At 45.3% G+C, this 11,815-nt stretch overlaps 1 protein-coding gene across 1 annotated transcript; it reads right to left on the minus strand.

Annotated features, from left to right (window-relative positions):
- Positions 1–2,971: 2,971 nt before the first annotated feature.
- On the minus strand, positions 2,972–8,191 carry LOC127203933 (protein FAM240B-like). The gene is made up of 2 exons (XM_051162858.1): positions 8,049–8,191; positions 2,972–3,065 (listed from the first exon to the last, which is right to left on the minus strand). Exons 1-2 carry the CDS (start codon positions 8,189–8,191, stop codon positions 2,972–2,974), a joined length of 237 nt encoding a protein of 78 aa, XP_051018815.1.
- Positions 8,192–11,815: the final 3,624 nt, after the last annotated feature.

Consider the following 11,815-nt stretch of genomic DNA (forward strand, 5'->3'; position numbering starts at 1 on the left):
AGGCAGAGGCAGGTGGATCACTGTGAGTTCGAGGCCAGCCTGGTCTACAGAGTGAGGCCAGGACAGCCAAGGCTACACAGAGAAACCCTGTCTCAAAAAACCAAAAAATCAAAACAAAACTGAGAGGAGAAGGGTGCTCTCATACTCTTTCTTTCTTTCTTTCTTTTTTTGAGACAGGGTTTCTCTGTGTAACACCTCTGGCTGTCCTGGACTCATCTGTAGACCAGGCTGGTCTCGAACTTACAGAGATCCACCTGCCTCCCGAGTGCTGGGATTAAAGGTGTTCCTCACTACTGCCCAGCTTCTCATACTGTTTCCAATGTCAGCTGGTACCGGTTTTTGTAATATTTCAAAAGTAAAACTCAATAGTGCTACTTATTTGTATTTCCCATCCTGAGGAATCTGTTTTCCAATACAAACCCCGAGTTGGTTTAAAAGACCCATGGATAAGGGCTTTCAGTGCTATCTAAGAGTTTTACAGGATTTAATAGGACAAGATGCAGAAAAATAGACTATGATGCAATTCTGTATTCGCAGGAACATGCTCACACGTCTTTTGTATGATGTGTGTATTCGTGGCTATGTAATGTGCAGGAAACTTCGGGACATGGTTAGTATAAATTGCTAGGGTGTGCAGGTCTATGATGGGGGGTGGGAGAGGAAACAAAGGACAAAGAAAATTGTGTTAATAAATGGGGCTGGCTGTGGTGTGCACACTTTAATACTAGCATTTGTGAGGCAGAGGCAGGGGGACCTCTGTGAATTTGAGATCAATATGGTTTACATAGCAAGGTTCAGGCCAGCCAGGGCTGCACAGTGAGACCCTCACTCGAATAAACAAACACTCCCCCAAATTCTATCTGTGTGCAAAATGCTACAATTTAGATGTTAAGTGTTCTCCAAAGACCCATGTATTAAATAAAGGGCTTGCCCTCTGCCCTGTGACAGTTTTGTAAGGAAATAGAATGTTTAGGAGGTAGGGCCCAGTGGGAGGAAGTTCAGTAATTAGGGGCATGCCTCTGAAAGGGACCTTGGGACCTAGGTCTCTTTTTGTATACTCACTTGTAAACATTAAAATTACACCTGAGATTCTGGGGGAGATAGAGTGGTTAGTAAGTGTTTTCTATACAGGATCTGAGTTAAGGTCCTAGAACTCAAGCAGACTAACAAGCACATGAACAATACACATGAGAAGTACATTGCTTGGCCAGAATGCTCCAGAGTTTTTGTTACAGTTATGGAAAGCTAAGGAACACAGACTATATAATTATCTTCATTTATTTACATAAAATTATATATGTATTTGTCATAAAAAATATCGGAAGCTGGGCATGGTGGCGCTGTCTCAAAAAAAAAAAACAAATAAATAAAATTAAAAATTAAAAACCTGGAAAAGTTTGGCTGTGTATGGTGGTGCACACATTTAATCTAGGTACTTGGGGGTAGTAGGAGGAGAGTCAGAAGTTTAAGGTCATCAGTGGCTAAGAATAGAGTTTGAGGTCAGCCCACTGTATGAGACCCTGTCTTCAAGCGCATGCTTATGTGCACGCACACCCCCCCCCAATACACACACACACCCTGACTGTCAGTGTGGGGGATGGTGGAAGTCTCTCTAACCCTTCTTGCTGTGCACAGCTCTCTCGGCCGTAATAAGGGTTGTTAGTTTTCCAGAAGCAGCAGAAGGAAGCAGGCTAGATGACACGTCTCCTCCAGGATTGTCTCAAGGTGTCTTCCTCTGGCCATCTATGTGCCTTGGCTGCCCAGAGTGCTACACTCTGTTCCTTTTGCTTCTGTCCTGCCTCAAGGAACCTAAGGCAAAGGAACCCCATCCAGGCTGTGTCAATGCCACTTGTCTAGCAAGCTTGTTCAGGACCGGACAGGAGGCTAGGTGAGGGTGACTCAAAGTTCTAGAATGTGGCTGGGGATCTGGAGCTGATACTAGCAGAGAGCTGACTAAGGCAAACTGGAAGGACTCGACAGAGGGCAGGCAATTTCAAGGTGAGCAAGGGTGAGGGTGAAACAGCCAAGACTTTTTTTTTTTTTTTAAGATTTATTTATTATGTATACAGTGCTCTGCCTGCATGTACACCTGCACACCAGAGGAGGGCATCAGATCACCTTATAGATGGTTGTGAGCCACCATGTGGTTGCTGGGAGTTGAACTCAGGACCTTTGGAAGAGCAGCCAGTGTGCTTAACCTCTGAGCCATCTCTCCAGCCCCCAAGACAGCCAAGACTATTTAGCAGGATTTTAACTTTCACTACATGTGCCTAAATAAAACATGATGATCATCAAAAGCCTGAACTTACAGGAAGAGAAAACTAAATCAGCCTATTTTCAGATCACATGGTTAAAATTTCAAAATTCATATTAGTTTTATCTCTTTATTTGTTTGTTTGTTTGTTTGTTTGAGACAGGGTTTCTCTGTGTAGCCTTGGCTGTCCTTGACTCACTTTGTAGACCAGGCTGGCCTCAGAACTCACAGAGATCTGTCTGCCTCTTTAGTTTTATTTCTGCAGGTTGTGGCATCTCTGTATGCACACACACACACACACACACACACAAGAGAGTGAGAAAGGAAACGAAAATTTTGTGACCAATTTATGGAGATGTAAGGAGCCAGATTTCATCAATGTCATTGCCACAAGCAAGCTCAGAGAAAGCATTTAGATCTCAAGACAAGGAGTCACTGCAGAACCAGCTTATACTACATGGTCTCTGAAACCTGGGCAGGTGCTAACTTAGAAAGCCTTTAATATTAAACGATCCAAGCATCGCACTCCTGCAATCGCCCTGTCCTCCCTGTGAAGAGGACTCAGCTGGATAACAGTTCCCATTAGCACAGGGTGGGGAAAGTCCTTCCTCATATGGGAGAGCAGATAGGGGAGGCTCTGCTTTCTAAGTGAGTATACTTGGTGGGAGTCCTTATCCTTTCAGAAAAAAAGATGCCTTGATGCTATGCCAGAAGCACTCAGTTCTCGGGGTTGGCCTGTGTTGCCTTGTCGTCAGGGGTGTCCACCATCCTCAGCCTCTGCTCCAGCCTCTGCCTCCATTCTTCCCTGAGCCTGAGGAGGAGACAGCAGACACGCAGTAGGTCAGCGCATTTGCCTCCTGGAGGAGACAGCAGACACACAGTGGGTGAGCGCATTTGCCTCCTGGAGAACTCAGAGGGCCTGATTTTAAGCCTTACATGATACAGAGTGAAGATCGTTAACAGAAAACTGATTTGTGATCTCTGATCAGTTAAAGGAGTGGAAGAGGGGCTGGAGAGATGGCTCAGCAGTTAAGAGCTCTTGCTGCTCTTGCAGGGGATCTGGCTTGGGACCCAGAACCCACATCAAACAGCTCAAAACCACCTGTGACTCCAGTTCCAGGAGACTCCATTCCCTTTTTCGGTCTCTTCAGACACTAGGCACACATGTGGCATACATACATGCTAGGCACACACGTGGCACACATACATGCTAGGCACACACGTGGCACACATACATGCTAGGCACACACGTGGCACACATACACGCTAGGCACACACGTGGCACACATACACGCTAGGCACGCACGTGGCACACATACACGCTAGGCACGCACGTGGCACACATACACGCTAGGCACGCACGTGGCACACATACACGCTAGGCACACACGTGGCACACATACACGCTAGGCACACACGTGGCACACATACACGCTAGGCACACACGTGGCACACATACACGCTAGGCACACACGTGGCACACATACACGCTAGGCACACACGTGGCACACATACACGCTAGGCACACACGTGGCACACATACACGCTAGGCACACACGTGGCACACATACACGCTAGGCACACACGTGGCACACATACATGCTAGGCACACACGTGGCACACATACATGCTAGGCACACATGTGGCATATATACATGCTAGGCACACATGTCACGTGGTATGTATACATTCATGGAAGTAAATACTCAACACATAAAATGAAAATAAATCTTTAAGCAAAAGAATCTGGAGGTGAGGTAATATGTGTAGCAAAATGAAAATATTTAAATAAGAAAGAAAAATGTATTCACATTGATTTTCTCTTATGAGTAATCTCAAAATGAACACATTTTTCTATTATTGCCGTATCTTCATCTATTCTGTTTTCCAGAGAAATTCCCAAAGGTGAAATGTTACATTTAATCAACAAAATAAAAATATTTTGAGGACTCTAGGCATCAAATTGGCTCTAAGCAACTTCAACTTCTTTTTAAATTTAAACTAAAAACTTAAATTTAAATAGAAAATTAAATTTAAAACTAAAAATTAATTATGTTTATAATTATTATAACTTCTATTTTTGGTGTGTGTGTGCACATGGGGAAGTCAGAGGATAACTCCGAGGAGTCGGTCGGGGCTCTTAGGCCTGAGAGGTTAGGTGCTGTTAACTGCTGAGCTGTCGTCTCCAGTCGCATGCCACACTCCTGTCAGTTGCTGGGAAGACTCTGAAGGGTTAGCCTTGTGCTTGGCTGTGCTTGTTCCCTGGCACGTTAATAACCATGGTCTGACAGTTGAAAGGCACACGGAAGAGTGAAACACATGGGTGAATACCAGGAAGACTTTCAGCCTCAACTTTAAATAAAAGTGAGTGGGGCTTGCCTTCTCTCTCCAAGCCGTCTGACCTCATGCCCACGTTCTCCCCACATCCGATCCTCACTCTCTCCTCCCTCTGCACTCCTTCTCCCACTCTGTCTTCATCCACTTCTGCTATTTATCCTGTTTCCCTTTCTGAGCGAGATCCAAGCCTTCTCCTCCCTTGGGCCCTCCTTGTAACTTAGCTTCTTGGGTTCTGTGAATTGCAGTATGGTTATCCTGCACTGTACAGCTATGATCTGCTTATAAGTGATCACACACCATGTGTGTCTTTCTGGGTCTGGGTTACCTCACTCAGGGTATTTTCTAGTTCCATCCATTTGCCTGAAACCTGCATGATTTTCTTGTTTTTAATAGCCGAGTAGAGCCGGGTGTGGTGGCGCACGCCTTTAATCCCAGCACTCGGGAGGCAGAGGCAGGCGGATCGCTGTGAGTTCAAGGCCAGCCTGGTCTACAGAGTGAGTCCAGGACAGCCAAGGCTACACAGAGAAACCCTGTCTGGAAAAACAAAAACAAACCAAAAACATAGCCAAGTAGTCTTCCATTGTGCAAGTGTACCACAGTTTTTTTTTATCCATTCTTTGTTTAAGGGACAACTAGCTTGTTTCCAGTTTCTGGCTATTGTGAATAAAGCTGCTATGAACATAGTTGAGCAAATTTTTTTTGTTGTATTGAGGAGCATCTTTTGGGCACATGCCCAGGGGTCGTATAGCTGGGTCTTGAGGTAGAGCTATTTTCAATTTTCTGAGAAAGTGCCAGATTGATTTCCAAAGTGGTTGTATAAGTTTGCACTCCACCAGCAGTGGAGGACTGTTCCCCTTTCTCCACATCCTCTTCAGCGTGTGCTGTTGCTTGACTTTTGGATCTTAGCCACTAAGATAGGTGTGAGATGGAATTTGGAGGGTGAAGAGAAACCGAGGGCAGGGCCATCACTGAGACAAGCTGGAGACCTAAGACAGGGTAGGCTCCTGGGAGGATGTGGGGGGTGACTCTAGTTAAGACTCCTAGTAGCAGGAATCATGGAGTCTGAAGGGACCACCTTTTACCCAGACAGGACTCCTATTAGAGACATGGGAACACCAACCTACCCACAAAAACTATAACCTGAAATTTACCCTGTCTATGAGATGTGCAGTGATAAATTTAGAGCAGAGGGCAAAGCAATGCCTGACCCAATCTGAGACCCACCACATGGGAGAGACACAGCCCCTGACACTATTAACAATACTCTGCTATGCTTGCGGATGGGAGCCTAGCATAGCTGTCCTTTGAGAGGCTCACCCAGTAGCAGATAGTTGAGGCTCATAGCCAAACGTTAGGCAGAGTGTAGGGAGCCTTGTGGAAAAGTGGGAGGAAGGATAGTTGGCCCCAGAGGGAACAAGAACTCCAGAAGAAGGCCAACAGAGTTAACTAACCTGGTCTGAGGTGGGGGGGGAGCATACAGAGACTGAAGCACCAACCAAGGACCATGCATGGACTGGACCTAGGTCCTCTTTCTACACATATGTAGCTGACTTCCTTCCTTTCATTCTTTTAGTCTCTTGAGACAGGATTTCTCTGTGTAGCCCTGGTTGTCCTGGACTTGATTTGTAGACCAGGCTGTTCCCAAAAACTCACAGAGATCCACCTGTCCCTGCATCCTAGAGTGCTGGGATTGCAGGCATGTGCTGCTACACCTAGCAGGTCATAACCTTTCTGGTGACGCATGGACGGAAGAGTGGCAGAGTTCTCTCGATGTGGAGGGAAGGTCTTCTTTAGGGCTTAAAAACTTTTAGATAGTTATGTTGAAAGCTAGATGTGGTGGTGCATGTCTGTAACCCCAGTGCTGGGGTATGGAGTCAGAAGGATCAGGAGTTCAAGGCCATCCTCAGATACATAGCCAGTCTCAGGCCAGTCTGGGCCACACGAGCTACTGTGCCACCAGCAAGTCCATGTCTCAGTGGGACTGTTCCTACTTTAGGAGCAAAGAAGCCAGACAGGCTCCGAGGAGTTGAGCTGTTCCTGCCACTCTGAGGAACTGACCTGTGAGGCCAAGAGAGGGTCTTACAAAAGACCCATGCTACCCCCAGGATGCATGCTTTCTAGTGTAAATAAATGATGTCCTTTCAGTAGAGTCCTAACTAAAACAAGAAATTCATTTGTTAGCAAGAGAAAGACTGCATTACCGTCCCTCCAAAACCCTCACTGTGTGCCCTTCTAGATGTGGAAGTTGTCACAAACTAGTTTTTCATGCAGACATACCAGTCAACTAACCCTGAAGCTTAGTTGGCCTTGTGTGCTCTAGGGTTATAAAGTAAGGCTGAAGAATGGGCCTTACTTTAGCCTTGCTTTTATTTATTTCTTTTTTGTGGCAGGCTCAAGGCAGGCTGGACTTGAATTCTCTAGGTACCTGAGGGATGACGTTGAGTTCCTGAACCTTCTACCTCCCTACCCTAACCTTCAGGAAACAACCTTATTTATTTAAACTGTTGTTATTGTTGTTGTTATTATTATTATGTGCATTTGCACCTGCATGTTGTGTATATGTGAGTACACATGCCATGTCAAGTTTATGGAGGTCAGAGGAAAACTGTGAATTCCCTCCTTCAACCTTTATGTTGCTTATGGGGCTCAAATTCAGGTCTTCAGGCCAACATGTCAAGTGCCTTTACCTTCTGAGAAGCAGGCTGGAGATGCACTCAACCCCCTAAAGGCAGCAGCAGTGCTTAACGAGTGGTACTAGTAACCCTGGTTTCTGCCGTTATATATTTTATGTTCTGACTTCTATTTTTAAAAATGTCCTGTCAGGAGAGGGTTCCCTCCCAGGACCAGGCTTTCACCCTCTTCTATAAGCTAAGGTCTCATGGACTGTAGGTGGGTGATTTTGAACTTCTGAACTTCTGTTTCTACCTGTGCTGTGCTGGGCTTTGTACATTCTTGGTTAGCTCCCAAACAGCTGAGCCACAGTCTTAGTCTCAGGCAAAGGCTTAGCCAATCCCCAAACCATCTACACCCAAGCTTGTAGCTCCAGCTTTTCCACATTCCACTGCCACACTTGCCGCTATGCTCCCTTTCGGAACACATCCTAGAGCCAGTGCTGGGGTCTATCTAGCCAGGAGCCCACTGGGATTGTTCAAACTAGCCAACCCTGAACTGTACACTCTTTCCTGGCTTGCCATGGAAGTCCCCCAAAGGATACGGCTTACACTTTCTTCCTGGCTGCTATGTTCTGATTATGGTGGGCCTGAGCAATGTATGGAAACACAAGTCTCTGGAACTTGTGAGGTTAATACACTTTTTCCCTTGACGTCTTGCTCTTATTTCCTCCCTCTGTAGTGTAGCATCCAGCATCCACTTATGACAGTGAGGATGAAAAGAACTGAGCCTTTCTCTACATTGGTTTAGTCCAAGGAAGCCTAAGACAGAAAAGCAGTCCACATACTTCCTCAGAGCGCTCCTCCCCTGGCGATCTTCTTCCAGTTCCCTGTAGCAGGTCTGTTTGCGAATTTCCTTCTCCCAGAAGCTTTTGAGTTCACTGCAGGACTCGCAGCAGAAGACTTCCCTGTGCATGTACTGGCTGTTCATCCCTGTAATATGAAAGACAAGGCATAGCCCAGTACCGCAAGGAGGGACACCCCGATTTGGGATGGGCGTGAATCCAGGTGAGTTTAAGTTGACGCTTTTCCTGTCATCACACACTCATGCAAAGACTATTTTGGTACTTCTGATGAAGGTAACAACGACACAAAAGGTGTAATGAAAACAGTTGAGCACCGACGACAGAGGGTCAATTGGCCCTCCAGGTAACCTGCTTCTGAAGCAGCTGGCTTTTTTGTTGACTTTTAGCCATTTTGCTATACAGTAAGTTATAGAAAATTATAGTAATGTAAATGATTCTAAAATACAGAAATTAAAATAAATTTTGTCCAGATGACATATGTGATGTCAATCAATTTTTCATCTACTATAAATTTATTGGTTTAGTGTCCCCTCGATGGGGAGGCCTGGTGGCACTCAGAGGAAGGATAGCAGGCTACCAAGAAGAGACTTTATACCCTATGATCATATACGGGGGAGGAGGGCCCCCTTAGTCACAGTCATAGGGGAGGGGAATAGGGTGAAAGTGGGAGGGAGGGAAGAATGGGAGGATAGAAGGGATGGGATAACAACTGAGATGTAATATGAATGAATGAATAAATTAATTAATTAATAAAACCCTCCATGAATGAGGAAAGAAAATAAATTTTATTGGCCATTTGAAAAAAATAAATTTATTGGTTTTAAAAAAATCATTCAATCAAGTGTAATTGTGTGTGTGTATTCTGTGTGTCTGCATGTATCTCTCTGCCTCTGTCTCTCTGTCTCTGTCTCTTTCTTTCTCTCTCTTTCTCTCTGTGTGTGTGTTTTGAGTGTGTCTGCATGTCTCTGTGCGTGTGTGTGTGCATGTGTGCATGTGGTTTGCATGTGTGTGCTCATGTGGAGACCACAGATCAACACTTGAGATGGGGTTTTACTGAATTGGCAGCTCACCGGCTGGGCTAGACTGCCTGGCTGATATGCAGCTGGAATCTGTCTGTCTCTGCGTCCTCCCAGTGTGGGGATACCACTACACTCAGCTTTTCCTGGGTGTTGATGGTTCAAATTCAGTTCCTCATGCTTGCACAGCAAGACGTGGCCTGGTGAATTTCTCCCAGCTCCCCACTTGAAGTCTCTTTCTAGTTTTCCCATTATATGTAAATAAGTTCTTTGCCACATTTTGATTTTATATCTGTTTGAAAGTCATTTGAATTTTACTTTAAAAATCCTGTAACATTTAGTTTGTGTGTATAGGTATAAAATGAGTAGACAAAGAAAACCTCTGAACCTAGTGCAGAGTCAAAGGTGCTTAGCAGATGTCTTACTTGCCTGCCCCTCCACACAGAGTGACTATGACTTCTGCTCTTCTCTGAGATGTGTGAGAGGCACTGTTGCTCCTCAGTGTTGCTCTGTGAGATGGGTGCTCTAGTCACTAGACTATTGCTCCTTGGTTCTGCTCTGTGAGATGGGTGCTCTACACTCATTGCTCCGATGAAGATGTGAGGAATAGAATTAGCCTTCCTAGTGACTAAAACAGCTGAGTTGAAACCTAGGTCTGCTCACCTTCATAGAAGGCTCTGTACATTAAGGATGGCTACCTTGAGCTAATTAATTTCCCATTTTGTGCAGGAGGAAGCCTACACTCAGAGTCATTAGCTGATCTTGTTGAGGCCACACAGCTTCAGAGTTCCCTTCCCACTTCTGTCCTTTGAAAAAGGCAAAGTTGCTGCATCCTCTCCCTGTTGAGGATCTTGGAGCTCTGCCAAGACGGACAGGCACCTCAGTGTTTGGATGTTTGCGATGTAGTGGGGTCTAGTTTCCTAAAGAGAAGAACTTGGTCTTGTTATTTTGGGTGACTTGAAGCATTTAATAGGTGTTCAGTTGTTCCAAATTAGTTTTGTGATTTGTTCCCAAATGGCTGTTTTTATAAAAAACAACTTGTTGGAAAACAAAAATTGTCCCTTAAGCTATCCTAGGACCTAGACAGTGAGAGGGGGTCAGAGAGAGGATTGCTTTTGTCCTTTCTGCCTTTTCTGTGCCTTACTGAGATCTCACCAGGCAGGGTCAGTGCTCTGAGTGTGTGAACCCGGGGCTCTCTCGCAGCCTGCCCACACCACAGTCTCCTCTCTCCAACTTACTTTTGTTTCAATGGATTCAGTGTGAAGAATTCTAATAAATTTCTAGTCATTGGACATTGGAAGAGGAATTGTTAACAAAAATCTATTTTATATTTTTATTCACTAAACTAAGAGGTAGAATGGCTGCCCCTCCCTGCACTTGGATTCCCTGTGGGTTTAGTTGGACCTACAGGAGAATATAAGGTATTTCATTTTCCTGGGGGAATATCTGTGAGGTAGGAAACACAGCTTGGACCGAAGAGATGGGTCAGTGAGTAAAAGGGCCAGCAGCATAACCCTGGTTAGATCCCATATGTAGTCCAAACACCTCTAAAGCAGGAAGGAAAGGGGAGAAAAGAACATCGGGGGGGGGGGCAGGACAAGATAGTGGCAGTATGCAGTGCAACAGGAGAAATGACAAGAGACATCTTGCCTCAACAAAGCAGAAAGAGAGAGCTTTTCCCTAAAAGTTGTCTTCTGACTTCCACATGTATACATGAATATGTGTTCACAAGTACACACAAAAACCGTCCATCCATCCATCCATCCACCATCCATCCATCCACCATCCATCCATCCACATCCACCCACCATCCATCCATCCACCATCCATTCATCCACCCACCATCCATCCATCCATCCACCATCCATTCATCCACCCACCATCCATCCATCCACCCACCATCCATCCACATCTACCCACCATCCATCCATCCATCCATTCATCCATCCACCCACCCATCCATCCATCCATCCACCATCCATCCATCCACCCACCATCCATCCATCCATCCACCATCCAATCCATCTAACAAAAATACTGCTTATGCTGAGCTGGAAGGAAAGGTTTATATTCACAACTTGTAGTTTTATGTGGACACAAAGTAACAACTCCTTAGGCATATAGTTTAATTATAAATTCCTTTGTTACAAATACTTCTTTTGGAGTCTCATATAGCCCAGGCTAGCCTCGGCTTTGCCACGCTATGCTTATACACCTTCCGAGAGTTATGGGTGTGCCTACCACGTGGATTTGTGCCATGCTGGGGATGGAACCCAAAGCTTCACATGTTAGGCAAGCACTCCTCTAACTGTGCTAGAGCTCCAAATCTTTCTTCTGAAACGTTGACATTCAAGTCACATATCTGGTTCTTATAAAAAGGATAGTTTGACCAAATACGTGCCCATAGAGATGTTTTCTTTCATCAGAATTTAGAATTAACGTTTTAAGCTAAGGAGCACCATGGAGAAGAGAGGAGAGCTCAGCAGGCAGCCAGTTGTCAGTCACCTCTTGAAGTCTGACATTTTCTGTTTGACTAGAAGGTGATTTGGCTATGGAGGACATCTATTCTAGCAGGCAAGGCATGTGTAGACCCAGGAACTAGGGAAATCAAAGCAGCTGAGGCTGAGGGTACCCAAGGGAACTTAGGTAAAAGACTACTAGTGATCTGCAATATGTTGGCCGGCTTGGGTGAGGAAGATCTAAGGGGCTTTGTCTCCATGGAGGAGCCTCCTC

This window comes from Acomys russatus, chromosome 19 (genome assembly GCF_903995435.1).
Source record: "Acomys russatus chromosome 19, mAcoRus1.1, whole genome shotgun sequence".
NCBI lineage: Eukaryota > Metazoa > Chordata > Mammalia > Rodentia > Muridae > Acomys > Acomys russatus.